Below are 19089 nucleotides of genomic sequence, written 5' to 3'. Positions count from 1 at the left end.
TATGTCATGGCACTTCCTGGGTACACACTGAGTCCTCACCTAGAGCCCACCCATCAGCCACCCCCCCTCTTCCTTGCTAACAGAAGTCCCATTCTGTTGTGGGAGGTGATGCATCAGCTCCAGGTGACGCGTCTAGCCCCATCTTATTTTCCTTTGCACGATTCTTCCTCTCTCAGCCTACCTTGGTAGCTGAGATGGCCATGTACCCAGAACTAGTCAAGGAGACATGCAGAGATAGCTGCTGGTGTAGGGGGGGCTGGGGACATTTTTTCTTCCTGAATAAAAAGAACCTCTGTGATAAGAAAACTGTACGTTCTTGTTCCTTCCTTCCTACCTAGAATGTTGAGGTGCTCTCTGGAGATGCAAACACCATCTTGTAACCATGGGAACAAGCATGAGGTCAAGTCAATGTGCTGAAGAATACAAAGCAGAAAGACCGAAAGAGCCAGGTCCTTGAGTGGAGTTGGCTTCTCTGCCCCCATGCCCCCTTCCTCCTTTCTCTTCCCATCTGCTCCAACTCTCCCTTCACCTCTCCTTTAGCTGGTATAACATGGAAGTGAAGTATATTCTAGCCCATTAGCTGTATTATACTAGATTCCCTATTTGTAATTTACAGTCACGGCTAAGTTGAGCCTTTCATTATAAATATCACCTGTCTCCCCAAATCCACCACTCTAAAGTGAGGCCAGCGGGTTTTTAATTCTCTGAGAATCTGAAGTTATCTTCCCCCATGGGTTAGAGCCAGTCAAATCCCATCCAGGCAAACCCATGCTCGCTCTCCTGTCCCCGGCGCTCCTTCATACCCAGGTGCCTGGCCCTGGTTCTAGCAGGCTATGTCATGGGGCACCTTGCCTATTGGGACTGAGTTTTTAAAAATTTCTGTGGTTTCTGGGGAGTAGATGTAAATTGGAGTGAAAAGAAATTGAAGTTTGAAATTCGGTGAACTTTTCCCTGCCCCTGACATGTGAATAATGACTTGCTGATAGAAGCGGCTTTTTCAAAGATGAAAAGCAATCTAAGATTTATGGACAACTCTGTTCAAAAAGACCCAGCGCCGTGTGGAGTCAAGGTAGAAACAATGTCAGGAGATTCCTACATGTTTTCTGGTCAGAGGAAGGGCAGGGCAGGGAGGAACTTGTGGAAAAAAGAGATGGCAAGAGGATGAAAAGAGGGGTTGGAATTGGGTGGAGTAGAACATGGGAAGGCCAGCACTTGGGAAGATTTCTTGCGCCCAGTCTCTGAGTTCTATAGTGACGTGAACGTGACAACCATTTCTGGCAAACGGCAGTGAACGAAACAAGGCTGCTTTTTGGTATTGTTTTTACCTAAGTGCCCTGCGGCTCACACCTCCTCTGTGGATGGTGAGGAAGATGGGAGCCAGGAGAACTGTCCACATGGAGACGAATGAACCTTCTGTCTGAAACTGGGACTTCTGCCCCTCATTGTGCGTTTGGGGAGCCCCCAGAAAAATATTCCTGCCAATTTCTCAGAGTCACATCTAGAATCCCAGGCCAGAATTCTGCTCCTGGTTGGACTAGTCTGTTACCAGCCACTGCTGTCCCCCCACCAAGCCCCTGCCCCTCCCCAAAAGGCCAGGGGTCGGGGCGGGGGCACTGCTGGGAGCAGCTGTCACTGTGCATCTGGACAGCCTCCCGGGTCTCGTGGGTGCAGAGCCAACATTTCTGATGTATATTTTATAACCACAGCTTCAAAGTATAAAAAGAGAGTGTGAAAAATAAAAACAGGCTCACAATCAGAGCCTGCTGGTTAGAGAGGTTAGAGAAATAATAAAGTTAGAGGCACCAAACTGAAAACTTGAAGAGCACGTGCGTGCCTTGGCAAGGAGAGTTTCAGGGCCAGACTTAGGCATGGCCTTCCCTAAGTGCTTAAGGAAGTTCAGCTCCCACTTAAAGTCTGTTATCACTCCTGTCCCCCCCGGGGAGTTACTTATGAAGGAAGGTTTCCCAGCCAGCCCACCAAGCCAGGCATCTTGAACGGGGACTGGCCAAGGCGGGAGGAGCTGCATGAAAAGCCCGCAAAGGCTGTGGGTCAAGGTGCCGCTCAGTTCTGCTTCTTCAAACGCACCCGAGCTGTAACTCAAAACCTGAAAACAACCTGAATCCTTTTCCAAACACAAACCAAATCTTTTATGTCAGGTTCCATATATTTTCCTAACTCCATTCCCCAGCCCAGCCCCACTCCACAGCAGAAACCAATTTGCTTAACAGAGCAGGTCCTGGGAGTTTTCCTCCTCGAAGCTCTCATTTGGAACGGATTAAGGAGGAGGAAAGGGTAAGAATCTGACTTCTTTTCTTTTGCTTTTGAAAAAAAATTAACACACTGGTGACTCTGAAGCACAACCACTATGTTCTATGACTGGCTTTTAAAAGATGAAGAAAATTTCATTTTCTAGTATAACCAGACAAGATTGCTTGGGGAGCCCCTGCCAACCCATCCCAATCTAAAGGCCCAGCTTTGGATCTTGGGGGACCCTTGGACTTGCCGTGAGGCTGGGCAGGGGACTATGACCTAGGGAGAGCTGCCCACCTCAAACCTTGTGTCTACGTTTATCTCTCAAATAAAACATGCTTCAGGACAATATGCCAGCCTGACATGAGCTACTTGAGAATTTTACATGCCCAGCTTTGCTCTGATGGAGGCTCCTGCCCTTAAAAAGTTTATGGTGTGGGTGGGATCATAACCAAGAAACAATATATGGGCTTCCCTGGTGGCGCAGTGGTTAAGAATCCGCCTGCCAATGCAGGAGACACGGGTTTGAGCCCTGGTCCGGGAGGATCCCACATGTCGCGGAGCAACTAAGCCTGTGGCCACAACTACTGAGCCTGCGCTCTAGAGCCCGCGAGCCGCAACTACTGAGCCTGTGTGCCACAACTACTGAAGTCCGTGCACCTAGAGCCCATTCTCCCAACAAGAGAAGCCACCGCAATGAGAAGCCCGTGCACCGCAACGAAGAGTAGCCCCCGCTCGCCACAACCAGAGAAAAGCCTGCGTGCAGCAACGAAGACCCAACACAACCAAAAATAAAAAAAATAAAATAAATTTATTAAAAAAAAAAAAGAAAGAAAGAAACAATATTTGACCTTAACAGTGTGGGTCTGACAAAAGGAAAGAGAACACAAAGGCCTGGAAGGCTTTGTGGGAAAGGAAGGCCTGGGGCTGGGCCTTGTAGAATCAGTACCGTTTATGTCGGTAGATAAGGGCATACCAGGCACAAGACCAATATGGTCAAAAGCACAGAGGGAACAGGCAAGGTGTATGTAAAGAGATGATCTTGGGACTCTCTACATTTCCCCATTCTTGGGTCTCTTCCAAGTGTGGTCTCCCCATTAAAGAGATATCTTTCTAGTAAATTCTGGCTATGGGTAATACCATTGCAAGGCTTGCAATCTTGTTTCCTACTAAAGTTTGTTTGCAGTTTGGGTGATGTGTGTCCCTAAGAAATGTAATAGAGATAAGCAACTAAACATATCAAGTCAATGAAAAATTTTAGATTAAAATTCTTAGTGTTGATTATTGATTACCTCCTTTTCTTACAAAATTGGCCATATGAGTTACTAAAAAAAAAATTTGGATGCAAATAAAGGGAATCCTGTTGATTTTAGGTAAAATAACACCTGAGAGGGTAAACTCCCAACAGCTTAAGGTCAGAGGCTCTATCTTAATTATGTCTGAGACCCTAGCTATTAGCAAGCAACCAGAACTTTCCAGGAAGTCAGTAATTAGTACCTGTATGAAAACAAGAAGATGGGAAATGGCAAGACATGAATCTCCCCAAATCAATTTTTCCCTCCTTACATAGAAATAGACCTTCTAGCTGCACACACGTCATATTTCCGAGCTTCCTATGCTGAGCTGTGTGGCACACGACTAAATCCTGGCTGATGAGGTGCCACTGGAAGTGGCGTATGTAACTCCCCTCCGTCTCTCCCGCTCACAGGCTTGTGGATATGGCGGTGGGAGCTGGAACTGCCACCTTGGACCATCACAGGGATGGTGCCCATTGAAACCGGCGGCACGCCAAGAAGGGGGCTGTGGGTCCCTGCTGACTGTGGAGCGTCACAGCTGTCCACTGAGCCTTTGTGTGAGGGTGGAGAGACAAGCCACTAACTCAGTTAGGCCACTTCTCACTTGGGTCTGTTACAGGTGCCAAACCTATACCCAGGCTAAAACTTCAGCTGTCTCATGTCTGAAGCCCCAAGAAAATACTACAGAAAGTCCATTTCAAGATAGGCCCCAAAGTAAGATCCTTAATTGTACTCCTGTAACTTGAGTACTTCAGCTGGAGGTGGGGGGAGGGTGAAGAGGGAAATAGAATGTGAGAGAGAGAAAGAGAGAGAGAGGCAGAGAGAGGGGAAGAGACAGAGGAGGCGAGCCGCTGGCAAGGCCAACCTTTGTCTCTGTTCTCACCTGATGCTCTCTGCCTTTGCTCCTATGGACGAGCCTCACAAGAAATCACTTTGGAGAAGCTGCATTACTGAACTACAGTGAGGAGTTCCTCATTTAGATGTTGCGGGGAACATTTCTTACCTTCCTTAATCCTGAAACATCAGTAAACTGGCCAGAGCATATTCTCCTAAAATCCCACTCTCCTCAGAACACCCCTCTGTACACTCACATCCAAACTGCTTCTGTGTATTCTCCACCCTGAAAGGCGTATGGATTTATAACACACAAACCTACACATTATCTAAAATGTACACACACACACACACCCCACATGCACACGGATAAAAATACTCCCTGCGATGCCGTCACCATCAGAGCACCTCCCCTTCTGTTCTGCCTGTATTAGCTCCTGCTGTGTGGATTCTTGTAGTCAAAAAAGAGCAGTAGGAATGAAGAAGCCCAGGCTATCACTCTGAGAGACTTGAGAATAGGGCTGGAGGGTTTCGTGGGCAAGATGAGGGCCTTACAGGTCTCTGACAGGGTGCTGAAGAATGAGGGGCTAGTGTGGTGGCCAGATGTGATTTCTCAGGCAGTAGCTATGTTGTAAGAGTCCGGGTTTGATGATGCTTTGGTTGCTGGGGCTGGAGGAAGGCGGTCAGTCCTCTGGCAGGTCTGTAGGCAAGTGGACTCGGCGGGGAAGGGCACGGGTCAGTGCCAATGACAGGTGTGGATGGAGGGAGTGGGAATCAGGCCCGAAGCGGGGGGCCTGGGGGTGCTGCTGACCAGCTGCTGGCCTCAGTCATCCTAACCAGCCCAGGGGTAAATGGGGATGGGGGCCCATCTCTGCTCATCCCTGACAGAGAAGTGACCCCAACTCTTGAAACTGGCTTAGGTTCAAAAGGGAAGACTGCTTACACTAGTGCACAGAGGAATCCTACATCCTGACACAGCCTCTCGGGGGAAAGTGGCAGCTCCTGAGGTCAGAAAGGAAAGCACAGAAGAGCAGAGTTGAGGCCACAAGCAGGGCAATGAGGATCACCGGGCACTGGGCTCGTCCTGACGAAGCGGGAAGATGAAACCCTGCAGCCACGCCAGCGCCAGATGGCCTGAGCCCCAGACTGTGGCTCACCGTCACCAGTGGGGCCATCACCTTGGACCCAGGGAGCACGAGCAGCAACAGGGGAGGCAAAATGATGCAAAGATGACCCTCATTTCCTTGAGAGGAGCCTGCTGTTGTCTCTCTGAGGCTTAGTCACCGGGAGGCCATGTAAACAATCCCGTCACCCTAGCAACCAGGTCCAGGCGGGGTACTCTGTGGAGGCGGCAACCTGCTCCCAGATTTAACAGGAGCATTAGTTTGCATCCGCTTCTGCACATCAGGTGGGTCGGCTGCCAGTGCCACACTCGCTGAGATGCAGGTGAACGTCAGGGGCCCAGGCTTCCTGGGACAGCGACTGATGGGAAGGGCGCTGGGTACATGGTAACTGGGGCTCCGCTGGGTTAATCCACTGAAGCTGGGGTGGGGGTTTCCTGCCTTGATCAAGCATCCTAGTTTTGAAGGAATAAATGAGAAAATAGAGAACTAATTCCTACTTAGCTACTTTCCTTCAACAGCCATTCTCCCGTGCTCTCTGCCCAGGCAATGCCAGGGGTCTGCTTGGGAGTTAGGATCACAATTCCTAACTTCTTGTGTTTCCTCCCCTGGAACCCTACTAACAATACAGATGGACATTCAGATGGCCCTGGGAGAAGGCCTGGAAGGGAGCAAGGCCGTGGAATTTCAGGGCTGACTGCAGGGTGTGGTTTTATTGCCGGGAGATGCCTGGTTTCATAGAACACTCTGTTCTTCCCACCCCTGTGATGATGGAGTTCCTCCAAGCCCTCTCTTCCACGGAACCTGCCTTACCCCATGGCACCGATCTCACCCCCGATGGGTTCTTTCCAACCCAGGAGTCTGGATTATTCTCAGTGGGCACCCGACATTTCTGTCACTTCCTTTCTGTAAATTGAGGCTTGGGGAGCAGTGGAGAGAAGTGCTGTTCTGTGTCTCAGGGGGCCTGTGTTTTAGGCCTCATTTCCCCACTAATTATGTGACACTGGGGAAATCATTTACCTTTCCTGGGCTTCAGTTTCCCCATCTATAAAGCAGAGGCTCTAAAACCCCCCGGTCGTGTGATTCTCTTTCTCTAGGAAGGACTCGAAAATGGGGACACACTCAGCCTTCACACAGGACCTCCTGTCACTTCTGGCTGCAACTGCCCCAGCCGTGGCAACTTCTATTCCCTTCTTCAGGACAAGTTCTGTGTATCTGAACTCTTGGGTCTCCAATCCATTTTCATGGGTTATGATTTCAGTGTCTTCTTTTTAAACACAGCAGAGTTTAGAAGACCCTCAATGTCCCCCTTCTATTAACTCTTAGGTTCCAAACGTAGAGGCTGGGTTTGGACTCCTTTTCCCGTCTTAGAAGAGGCGTTGAAAGTGCAAAGCCTTTGTCACCACAGGAACCTGAGCTCCAATTCCAGCTTGACACTCATCTCCCACAAGACCTGGGGTCTGCTACTTCAACTCTCTGAATTTCAGGGGACTTCCCTGGCGGTCCAGGGGTGAAGACTCTGCATTTCCAATGCAGGGGGCACGGGTTCGATCCCTGGTCGGGGAACTAAGATCCCACATACCGCACGGTGCAGCCTAAAACCAAACCAAACCAAACCAAACCAAACAACCAAACAAAAACGACAACAATTCTCTGAATTGCAGGTTATCCATATTTAAAATGGAGAAGACAGTAAAATATCTCATAGAGTGGCTGTGAGGATCAAAAGAGGTAAAATGAAGCAGGAGCCTCCAGAGGGAAATGTTCTCCTTCTCCCTACCCAGCCCCGGCCTACACAGAGTGGGGAAGAGACAGCGAGGCAAGGGCCCCAGGAGGAAGGGGTCCCCATTCTCAGAGTTGCAGCCACCAACCTTTGCCTTCCAGATGGACTCATTCGGCACTGGTCCCAGCCCCCTGACCAGGGCATGATGAACAACTGAAAGGTTTTCCCCGGCTGGGCACTTCCCAAGGCCAGCCCCACGCTAGACCCAGGGGCCACCATGGATGAAACCCTTGCTCAAGAAATTCCATCCAGCAGTGACAGGAAGGAACAGAAGGGAGAGGGGGAGTTAGTCTAGGACCCACCATTGCGGCCTTGCCTGAGTAGATGCTCAATCAGCTCCTGGTTGAATTAGGGTCTCTGGGAAGAGGTGGGCCTAAGGGAGCTGATTTAACCTGCCCTAACAAGGATCCACCACCTCTGGGCAATTTCACAGCAGAGAATCCACACAGCTCCACCTCTTCTGCCTTCGGTCGTTTCTAAAAACACTAATCTCTATTGGGTTTAACTACTGTGATTGATACGTTCCCCCATTCCTTCATTCTGTTGATCATCCAGTAGTGATTTCTGTTGAGCATCTATTATGTACCAGGTTCTGGGAATACAGTAACAAGCAAAGCAGACAAAAGTCCTACATTCCTGGAATTTTTATTCCGGTGGAGGGAGACAAACAACGAATTAAATAAACAGTAAAATAATAAGATAGTCAAAGGACTATGCAGAGAATGAAACCAGCAGGGTGAAGTAACAGTAAACGAGCAGCTACTGTAAACTGGGTGGTCAAGTCGTTTCTGTGGACATGACACTGAAGCTGAGATTTGAAATGACAAGGAGGCAGCTGTGTGGGACCAGGGGAGACCATTCCAAGCAGCAGGCCCAGCTAGTGCAAAGACCCTGAGGCTTGGTGAGCTGGAGGACCCCAAAAAAGGCTGGAGTGCTGGAGCCGAGAGAGAGGGAGAGGGCGTAGCAGGGGCTGAGGCTGGAGAGAGAGGTAGGGGTAAGGTCAGGAGGGCCTTATCTGTTACTTCAGGAGTTGAGTTTTACTCTGAGAAAGAAGGGAAGCCAAGGGAGAGGTCCGAGGAGGAGAGCAACATCGTCAGATCTGTTCCCTAAGAAAGGCCCTTCAACAGCTACAGGGACTGGACTGCAGGCAGACCAGAGCAGAGGCAGGAAGAGCAGGCTGGAGGTGTTCGCAGAAGTCCAGGTGAGAGATGCTGGTGGCCTGAACTAGCACATGAAACAAGCCTTGTGGACAGACACTCTGTAAATACCTGTTGAATGAATGAATGAATGAATATGCGTGATGTCACCACTTTTTGCCTCATACTTAAGTAGTAAAAGAAAAACCTGTGGTTTATCTAGGTAAGAGTAAGAGGAGGAGTGAGAAAACAATTTAGAATTTAAAAATAGGCACAAAGAAATGAGAGAGGCAAGTAAGTTTAGCTTGTCCCCAGGAGCATTTAGGTCAGGCTTGGAGGCAGTTATGACGGGAATTCTAGTGTGGTGGTCACTCTTCTCCAGAAAAAGGTACTTGGTACATGCCCATGAGATTACACTCACGGAGCTTAAAGGCCGTCTAAAATGGAGGCTGGGGCCAGGCTCTGGTACCTCGGAACAGAAAAGACACCTTGGAGACAGTGTATCTGAGCAGATTAGGAAAGAAGCTCTTGGAAGGCAGAGGGAGGAGTGAGGCCAGACCTGGAGGACCTGACCCTGTGAACTCGCAGGAACTGGGAAAAGCGCAGTGCCTTCCGCTGGGCACGTGGCTGGTGCGGCAGGAGGACTTGGTGGGCAGCTCTGGAGCTTCCAGGGATGCAACCATCTGCAACTCAGCATGAAGCCCACAGGCCTGGGGCTTTGCTGATGGGGCGGTCACCACCGGGCCGCTGTGTAATGTCACAGTGACCCGACCTCCCTCCCTGCTTGGGCTGGAGCGTGGGAGCTGTGTTCACACTCTCATGCTGTCCCTCGGGCTCTGTGTGGTGATGACGGGGTGTGTGTCTGTGAGGGGTGGGGGGGTGTGTGGCAGAGGGAGGAATACATCTGGGGGGAAACTGACCAGGCATCTGCTCTCCTCTTCCTCACCTTGCCCCGCTATATGACTGTTTCCACTTAGCCCCACAATGCCACCTGCCTCCTGCCCTGTTCTCTAACCTCTAGTCTGAATTTTGCTACATTTTGCTCCTGCTTCCCCTCTTCCGCCTCCCTGCTAAGCTCCGTCACTATTCCAGAGTCTCTGTGGGTCCTGGTGCAGAGCATGGAGGCTCCTGCAGTGTCTCCTGGTTACCCCAGGGCCGTGGCCCACAGCCCCGGGCTGGCTCTCTGGCCCTGCAGTCTGAGACACAGACCCGAGTGGTATGAGTGAGGAAGGACCAAATAGTGCGGCAGGGCTACCAACTCTTATCCCACAAGCCCCATACAGTGAGTCGCTCAGAAGGACGGCCTTTCCAGTTTGTCTGAATCAATGAACACCACGGCCCCCTGGGCCAGTTCTAGCAGGGAGGGTCAGTCTGCCTGTTTTGGAGCTTTGTTGTTTCAAAGGGCACTCTAATCTCCTTGGGGAACTTGGGACTGACAGACTATTACTGACTGTTAAGCGGCCTACAGTGGTGGAAGATCAGCCCATCAATGCCCACTGAGCACCTACTGTGTACCTAACAGAAGACAGTCTCTAAGCTCACAGGATAGTTGGGAAGATAAAACTAAATAAAGTATATGAAGGAGAAAATAATAAAGGAGTAGAAAATCAGGGCTTCCCTGGTGGCGCAGTGGTTGGGAGTCTGCCTGCCGTTGCAGGGGACACGGGTTCGTGCCCCGGTCCGGGAAGATCCCACATGCCACGGAGCGACTAGGCCCGTGAGCCACAACTGCTGAGCCTGCGCGTCCGAAGCCTGTGCTCCGCAACAAGAGAGGCCGCGACAGTGAGAGGCCCGCGCACCACGATGAAGAGTGGCCCCCGCTCGCCGCAACTGGAGAAAGCCCTCGCACAGAAACGAAGACCCAACGCAGCCATAAATAAATAAATAAATAAAATTTAAAAAAAAATTAAAAAAAAAAAAAAGAGTAGAAAATCAAGGGCTATTTATAACCAAATGCTGCAGGGGTTCAGAAAAACGAGAGATCCTGGAGGGTAGGGCCATCGTAGAGAAGGTGGGATTTAATGTGTCACCACTGAACATTTATATCTGGCAGAATGAGCAGAAGTTTTATGATTTTTTTTGTGGTGGGGTGGGCGTGGTGGGAGGGAGGGATCGGAATTCCCTGGAGCCAGTACTCCAAGGAAAAGAACCACCCATCGCTCACACGTGTGAGGACATGTGCGCTCGCTTCTCTCTCCCCCTGCTGTATCTGTCTTTCTTTCTTAAAAGTCTTTTACATTCTCTTCATTAGAAAGTTTCTACCTTTTATGTCAATTATAGCTAAATAAAAAAAGTTTCTACCAAGAAGTCATCCTTCTTGAACCTAAACACTGACAGTGATTTGAGGTCTGGGCCCCCCTTAAAATTCCTTGTTAACTGGCTTCTCTTTCTTATCCTGCAACAACTAAAGCGACTGTTGGGTATTAGAAACTTTCTTTGAATCTCATAAACGGAAACGGGGAAAGGGAGGAGGCCTCCTGAATCAGGCGGCAAACGCTGGATGAAGCTGGAAGAGGAGGGAGGGAGGGAGAGCCCGAGCTGGAGAGGGTGCGGTGCCAGAGGAAGGGGCTTCAGAAGGCTAACAGCCCCCTGCCTGCCAGCAGCCCCTCCCACCCATCTCCTCCTGCTCAGAGAGCCCCCAGCTCCGAAAGGTGAGCACGCAGGGTTCCGCCCGAGGGCCTCCAGATTGAGCCATCTCTGCGGGACCCCTCATGTCAGAGCCTTCCATCCTCTTACTCTGGAGTCCTCAAGTCTGACACTAGCCTATCGAGTTAGACCCAACAGAGACCCTGTAACAGAGACAGAGCGTTCTACATAAAAGAGAGGCTATGCAGATGCCAACTATTATATATAGGATGGATAAACAACAAGGTCCTACTGTACAGCACAGGGAACGATGTTCAGTATCCTGTGATAAACCATAATGGAAAAGAATATATGTATGTATTACTCGATAATCATTTTGCTGTGCAGCAGAAATTAGCACATTATAAATCAACTATACTTCAATACAATTAAAAAAAAAAAAGGCTACAGAATAACCCCAAATTGCTGAATTCTGTCCATCTTCTAGACCTTTGGGTGGGTTGCTTTTTTTAAAGGTGCTTTTTCATCCTCTCCTCCTCCTAAACAGGCTGTTAAAATTCGTACCTTCACAGGGGCCTCTCCTGTTGCTTCCACCCAGAACTCTGTCTGCCTCACTGGAGAATCACACAAAGCTAGTGATTTAAATTTAAATAGTGTCCAGGTTGGTTTTTTCCCTCACACGGAAGCCCTTGTTCAAATGAGCTCTGATGTGAAATCCTGATATATGGCTCTATAAGACAGATGTGAGCGAGCTGCTCGGGCAGAAGTGGGAGAGCCCGGGGAAGTGGGAGCGGCCGAGCTACGGCCTTGAGTGTCTCCTGCTCTTGAAACTGAGAGCTCTTTCCAGAGCATTTCAAGGCTTGAAGTCAAGTCACAGCAGGGGCAGGAGAGAGGTGGAGCCCCACCTGGAGTCCTGCCCGTACACCGTCTCTTCCTGGCTGTGAACTTCAATCCCCTCCTCTTGAGCCCTAGATGTGCCATTTCTTCTGTCCCTCTTAGCGTGCTGTGACTGGCACAGAGGGGAGGGGAGGGGCAGGGAGGGTCCCGCTGCTGGGGCTTCCTCCCATCTAAAGCTGAAGGGGCCTCAGGGGTGCTCAGAGGGTTGTTAATAGCCTATGAGTTCCACCTCCCAGGTGACCATGTTGGGTGGCGCACATGCAGGACAGCAGAAGAACTCGGCAGGCAAGAAGGTGAACGACAAATCCATCCTCACAAGGGCGATCTAAACACTGAGTTATTTCCTCTGGACCTTCCAGGATCATTAACTAATTCACACCACAAATCTCCACCTAAGGCCAGCCGTGTGCACAGCGACTGGTTTCATGCTTGCCCCTTCCATGGTTTCTAGCCAGAGCTACCAGCACCAGCAGCTGCCCTGTGACGGCTTGCCGGGGGCTCCCAGGGGCACTGCGCCGTGTGCTGGAGAGGGCAGGACAGAGCCGGACAGCGCACTCTGTTCCTCCAGCAGATAAAGCTCCCCCTTTGCCCTCTCAGTTTCCATTGCTGAGCTCTCCAAGGCCTAAGGAATATTCTGTCCCAGATCACAGTGACTTGTGGCCTCTAAGTGCCTTTCCCAATTCCAGGAAGTTTCACTTCCTGGAACGCGATAGCCCAACTGCTATATGTCAGTGCCAGAGGCAGGTCGAGGTGTTTCCCCTAGATACCTCACAGGTTTGAAACCTTGAGGTCATCTCTGCTTTCCCTTCTCTCCCACCGCCTACAAGCACAGCCCCCAAATCCTCTTGAGTCTACCCCATGCTCTCTCCACCCCATCACCACTGATGGCGCCTCATGAGGACTCTTGCTACCAGCTCCCAGTTGATCTCCTGACTCACCCCCACTGACTCACCCCCAGCCCTGATCCATCTCATGCACGGCTGCCACAAAGAGCCCCTCAAACCCACGTTCCTGGCAACATTACTCCTCTGTCTGAAACCCTCTCCAGCCTCCCTTCACCTATAAGAGGAGGTCCTTGGCTTGGCATTCAAAGCCATCCCAAGTGTGGCCACTCCCGCCTTTCCAGCTTTGCCTCCTGCTCCACTCCCCTGGCCTCAGCCTATGTTCTGGCCACACAAGTCCACTTGCTGCTCCCCAATCAGCTCCCAAGTTGCCCCCAACTCCAGGTTTGGCTCCGGCTTTTCCTTCCGTGTTGAAATGCTCTCATTTGTGTGCCACTTATCCCTTCCCTTGGGCCAGCTCCACTCTCAGGAACCTCCCTAGACCCCGAAATCAAAATGCACCTCCATCTTCTCCACGTCCCCAGCAGGCTGTCAGTATGAACACAAAGCTCTTTCTTCCCCATCCAGCCCTCATTTACAGGATGAGATCTCAGAGGCAAGGAGTCCTCATGATTTATTTCTTTCTTAGGAGGAGAAGAATTAATTTAACAATATTTAGTCTTCTGAAAGAAGACATTAAATATTAACATAATTTAATATTATTATTTTACTGTGGCACTTTCTAAACCACTGATTTGAGGACAAAATTAATGAAATGACATGTATTTTTAAGGTATTCAAGACTCAGTAGTAATAATGGACTTTGGAACACCAAAGAGCAAACCATTAGCAGGGTATGCTACAAAACCCCTGTGTGCTGAAGGAATGTGAAAACTTACCATCAGCTGCTTGGTATCCTCGAGGATGTCAAAACAAGACAATATTGTTCTAATGAATCAGCTGGGTAAACTTCTGACTAAAGTGAAAAATCAGGGGGTGATACTCAATCCTCAGTTACTTTCCAGTCTAAAGCAGAAAGATGTGCATTTTTTGCTTAAAATCACACTGCATTACAGAGATTCTGTTTAAGCACTGCTATCAGGCAGAACAGAGAACACACGGGGACATGCTGAATGAGTGTCCTCACACAGTGACGTCATGCTGCTGAGATCTCTGAATGGGAGGTATCTGGCTTGGGTTTGATTTTTCGGATGCAAAAATTCACTCAAAATGAGTTTAAAAAAAAAAAAGGTGGGGGGCGGGCAGGATGTTTTCATATAATTTAGGAGAAAGGAGTCACCCTGGGGGTGTGGAATAGTTGATAAACCAGCCAGATGGTCTATCAATATATACTGTGTTAGTCTTTTCTAGTTGTGGACTTGGGATTTTTAAAAAACATTTTATTTTGAAATAATTTTAAACATATGGAAAAGATGCAAGTACAGCAACTACCTATCTGTGTTTACTATTTATATCCACACATAGTGTTATTTTTTTCTGAACCATCTGAGAGTAAGTCACAGGCGTTGTGTCCTTTTCCACCTTAATATTTCAGTTGTGTATTTCCTAAGAATAAAAATATTCTCTTACAAAACCATAGTATGGTTATCAAATTCATGAAATTTAATATTGATTTTAATCTACAGACAATATTTCAATATTGTCAGCTATTCTAATAATTTCCTGTATGGCTTTTCACCCCTCCAGTACAGGATCTGGTCCAGGGTAACATACTACGTTTAGCTGTTACAGAATTCTTGTCTTTTCACACCTCAGATTCTCTTTTATGAACCAAGATAGGAAATACAAAGATAGACAAGTAGGCTTTTACATTACTTACTCCCTCAGAGGCTTTCACACATGGAATTTCACACGCAAAAGGCACTCAAAATATAATTACTGATTTCTATTTCTTGAGAAAAAATTCAAACCTGAAGGAGGGAGAACATGGTAATATAGTTTTACTATAAATGAACTTGGAAAAATTCTGAAAGAAATAAAAGTAGCAGGGCAAAAACTCTAAAGATTAGGAGGGAAGAAGTCCACTTATGAATTCCACCATGAAATGATCTTTCCCATCTTTGGTGAGAGGGTCCTATAGAAGTCTAGTGAGTGTTCCGTTCCACCAGATGCTTACTGAGCACTTGCTCAGTGCTCCGTGTGTCCTTCTAAGGAAAATGCACAATTGGAAAAAGGAATGAATCATTAATGGCAGAATTTTAGGTATGAGGACAGGGATGGGGAGAAGGCTGCTAGTACAGCACTCGCAGCACCGATGTGAATGTTTTCCCACTGAGAGGACAAGCTGATCCTGGCTAAATGTGCCCTGGAGTAGTATCACTGGGAGATTATTAAGACACCAGCTCCTTCCATACATGTCGAGAAAAGCGCCCAGACCATTACAACGGAGGACTCAGGTAGGGGGATGTTCGCACATTGCAGGAGAAGCTTCCAGGGACCACAACCCTACCCATGGGAGTGAGGGGCCCGAATCAGTTACCGACACTGTATGGCTATTTCCCCTCCCATTCTGCTGTCCATGAAGGTAAACTTCTTTGCTCAGCCTGTGACTACCTGTCTCAAAATGGTGTTCTTACTTCTCTTTGGGATGGCTGACCCAGAGATCTTTCCTGACACCTAGCCCCAAGTGCATGGAATCCAAGTCCACCAGAGTGGTCACCCTCCCAGACGGCCATTCGCCCAGAGGTGTGACCTGGCTTCTACTCCACCTAGCCCCATCCCTTCCACCCAGCAGCCCGTTTTCCATCTGCAGCCTGGAGTTCCCTTTTGCTTCCACAGCATTTGCCATTGCATACAGGTAACTAGGGCCCAGGGCTCTAACAGCTCATATTATAAACTGAGTGGCTATGAGCTCAGAACTACCCATCTAAGCTGCTCCTCTTTCCACTCCCCTCCTGCCCCCTGGGTTAACGTCACCACCAAATGAGGAGCCAAGGCACAAAGAGGAGCAACTTGACTTACACTCATCTGTTTCTTTTACGTGTAGAAATGCACAGAGGAGCAAAATGATGGATCTAGATCTCTGGATTATGTAACCACACAGAAAATCCAGACTTGGCCTTATTTTAAAAGGATGTCAATGTAACTAACAAAAGGCACTGTTTACTACATTTCTACCTCTGAAAGCAATTTTTCTCTATGATGTCCTAGAGCAGGGGTCAGCGAACTGTGGTTAGTAGATCAAATCTGGGAAGCCACCTGTTTTTGTAAATAAAGCTTTATTGGAACACAGTCATGTACACTTGTTTTCCTATTGTTTATGGCTACTTTCCCACTAAAATGGCAGAGTTGAGACAGAGACTGAATGGCCAACAAAGCCTAAAATATTCACTCTCTGGCCCTTTACAGAAAGTGCGCCAACCCCTGTCCAAGAGCAATGAGGCATCGAAGAAAGATAAGAATGAGGTACCTGTTGACTGGCAAGTGTTTTCCTGTGACATGGCAGTCATCACGGTTTCTGTGGCTGCATCTCGGATTACTTGCTCCTCACTCTGCAGGAGGGTGAGGACACATTTCCAGAGAGCAAGCGTATCTTGCAGTCCTAAGAAGGCCAAAAAGGATTCAAATTACATAGGATGCAACTTACAAGCAGGTACAAATACTGCTTCAAATCCAGTATAGAATGAGCAACAGTTACTCCTTTTTTGTGGGTACTGCAAGGAAGGGAGACTTGAGAGTCAGATAAATGCCAGAAGAGAGAGGACCCTAAGGGGAAAGGTCTGAAAATGTCCTTTTGAATAGGAAACACTTCTGGAGGCAACCAGCCCCAGGCAAGGCCCCCTAGAAGGTACGGCCTTGGCTGGCTAAGGCCCAGCTGTCAATGGGCCTTAGTCAATGACTCATGCTTCTCAGAATGAAACTTTATGCATCAAGAGTGCTTTGGGGAAACTAGCCCAGTGTTAATTTGAGTGACTGTTTCAGCTTATAAATTCTGAAAGCAAAGTTTCAATCAAGATTATGCTTTGGGGGGCAAGAATTGAAAAAAAGCAAAGAACCATGATAAAGGCACCAGCCTGTGCCACGTCTACGCAGGGCCCACGACCTGACTGCCGTTGCCCCTGGGCAGGGACCCTATCAAGTCCCTGTGCATCGTGCTGCTGGGGACCAGAGACCAGGAACAGACAGTGTCTGCCCCTGAGCAACCGAAAGGGACATCAAGTGGAGAACACAAGGTAAGGAGAAGGCAGGGCTGGAAACACGTGGCTGTGACTCACCACAGGGAAAGGTCCCAGGGGACTGGTGTAACGGGAGGTGGACTGCGTGAGGGAGGGGAGAGGGGGCAGGGCCTCAAAGGAGGGACACATACTGTTCAGGTGGGGTGGGTCGCCGCGGAAGACCACCACTCATCATCCCTTGACGTTCAGTGGGGAACCAACCCTGCCCTGAGAGCTCTCTTAGCTCACCCTCTCCCTCATCTGTCCACAGAGAGCCCAATATCAGGGCCACCAATGCTCTAGTCATACTGAGAGCAGCAATGGCTCCCTCTGGGGTTTGTGCTCTCCTGTCTGTTATGAATCTGGCTTTAAATTTTACTCAGTCTTTCAGAATCTATCCATTCTAATTGTTCTCTAGGGTTTCAAATTTCCCTTTCTTAACATTTTCTTATACCGCTAAGGTCCTCAATCTGCCCTCTTTAGTCCATTTCAATTTTTCTTTCTCCTAAAATGACTTCGGTCTGCCCTGGACTTGTCCCCATGCACTTTATGTCCTTTGCCTCTCAGTTCTGTGCCTGTTTTTCATGTTCTTGCAGGCCGCCAGCCACTGCCGACCTCCTTCCTCATTGCCTGTGATGCCCTGAGCAGCTCCAGCAATTCATGATGAACCAATGGCTTTTGCCCAGGACTCAGTTTCACTCAGAAATTCCACACTATTCCACACACATTTTCCTGCTATGAAGCAGGGTTAGAGCAGCCAAAGTCACCCAGAAAATGTTCTGCAAAATGATATTACCCTCCCTGAGAAGTGTCATCAAAGTTTATAAACCTCTGCTCTTATTCCTCTGGGTCCAACGATTAAAGCAAAATTGTAGCAGGTCCCCTTTCAGTCCCCCTTTGGGTGTAGAAAAAATGCCTAAAAGTCACTTAGAACAGGGGGTCCCCAACCCCCGGGTCTGGGGCCTGTTAGGAATCGGGCTGCACAGCAGGAGGTGAGCAAGCGAAGCTTCATCAGCCGCTCCCCATCCCCGCCCCACTGCTCGCATTACCACCTCAACCCTCTCCCCACCCCGCCCCCGTCCGTGGAAAAACTGTCTTCCACGAAACCAGTCCCTGGTGCCAAAAAGGTTGGGGACCACTGACTTAGAAGAAAGATTTATGAAGATACCAAAGACAACTGTTTCTCAGAGAGATCCAGAGACATGAGACACTTGATTGGTCTGAACTCCGATAACACTTAAAATTTGAATCTCACCATCTGAAAACGCAGTTCTTTTCTTTATTCTGTAAACCTTTTCTCCACAACTACACTGAAAGCTCCCTGGATGCAGGGACCATGATTTATTCTCCAGGGCTGGGCATGGAAGAGGAGAACAAAAACAGAATTCCCGTAATGGATGGAAGAGAATCCCAGCATGGTTAATATGGGGGTAAGATGGCAGGAGAGGGCAGGGTCAGGACTCAGACGTGGCTTTGGGTCCTGAGTTTTCCTTTTATTAAACCCTATGCTTAAAACAAAACACTACAATTTAAAAAAAAATTTTTAAGTTAAAACAAAAACCCCTATGGTTTTTCAATTCCTTTGGGTTTCCTAAAGCTTGGTTTTCTCAACCACCATTGATATGATGCTCTTTCCTAATTATTACTCTTGAAGGACAGGGGGTGGCAGTGAGGAAAGAGACATGAATGTAGAGAATATGGTTGGAGCTGTACATCTATTTGATTTCAAAATATCTCTACCTTTACTTCCCAAAGATGCCTTAAACTTTTTTTATTTTATTTTTTGGCCACGCTGCGCGGCATGCAGGATCTTCCCCAACCAGGGATTGAACCTGTGCCCCCTGCAGTGCAAGCACAGAGTCTTAACCACTGGACCACCAGGGAAGTCCAAAGATGCCTTAAACTTAAAACTACTTTCAGTGAAAGGAACCAGCAGTCTTCCTAGTCCCTTAAGCCAGAAGCCTGGAAGTCATCCTTGAATGTTCCCTTTATATTAACCTCAACACCAAGTCCTGCTGATTCTACTTCCTAAATGCTTTCGAGGCTGGCCTTTCTTCTTCCTCAAGGCCACACTTCACTCTGTCCCATTTATTTCTCACCAAGGTCACTGCAACAGGCTTCCTGGAAGAGGTGATGGTTAGGCTGAGTCTTGAAAGACAAACAGGAGTCAGTCAAGCAGCAGTTTGTTTAG

At 48.6% G+C, this 19089-nt stretch overlaps 1 protein-coding gene and 1 non-coding gene across 2 annotated transcripts in view; both read right to left on the bottom strand.

The window, feature by feature from the left end:
- The window catches only part of THADA (THADA armadillo repeat containing), a 325437-nt gene that overhangs the window by 34150 nt on the left and 272198 nt on the right, over positions 1-19089 (bottom strand). Inside the window, 1 exon segment of the mRNA XM_036872571.1 lies at positions 16154-16285. Coding sequence (XP_036728466.1) covers positions 16154-16285 — 132 coding nt within the window.
- TRNAA-UGC lies at positions 18710-18782 on the bottom strand. The gene has a single exon. It is a non-coding gene; the product is annotated as a tRNA-Ala (tRNA).

This window comes from Balaenoptera musculus, chromosome 13, assembly GCF_009873245.2.
Source record: "Balaenoptera musculus isolate JJ_BM4_2016_0621 chromosome 13, mBalMus1.pri.v3, whole genome shotgun sequence".
Classification (NCBI taxonomy): Eukaryota; Metazoa; Chordata; class Mammalia; order Artiodactyla; family Balaenopteridae; genus Balaenoptera; species Balaenoptera musculus.
This window is presented reverse-complemented; position numbering and strand designations above follow the sequence as displayed.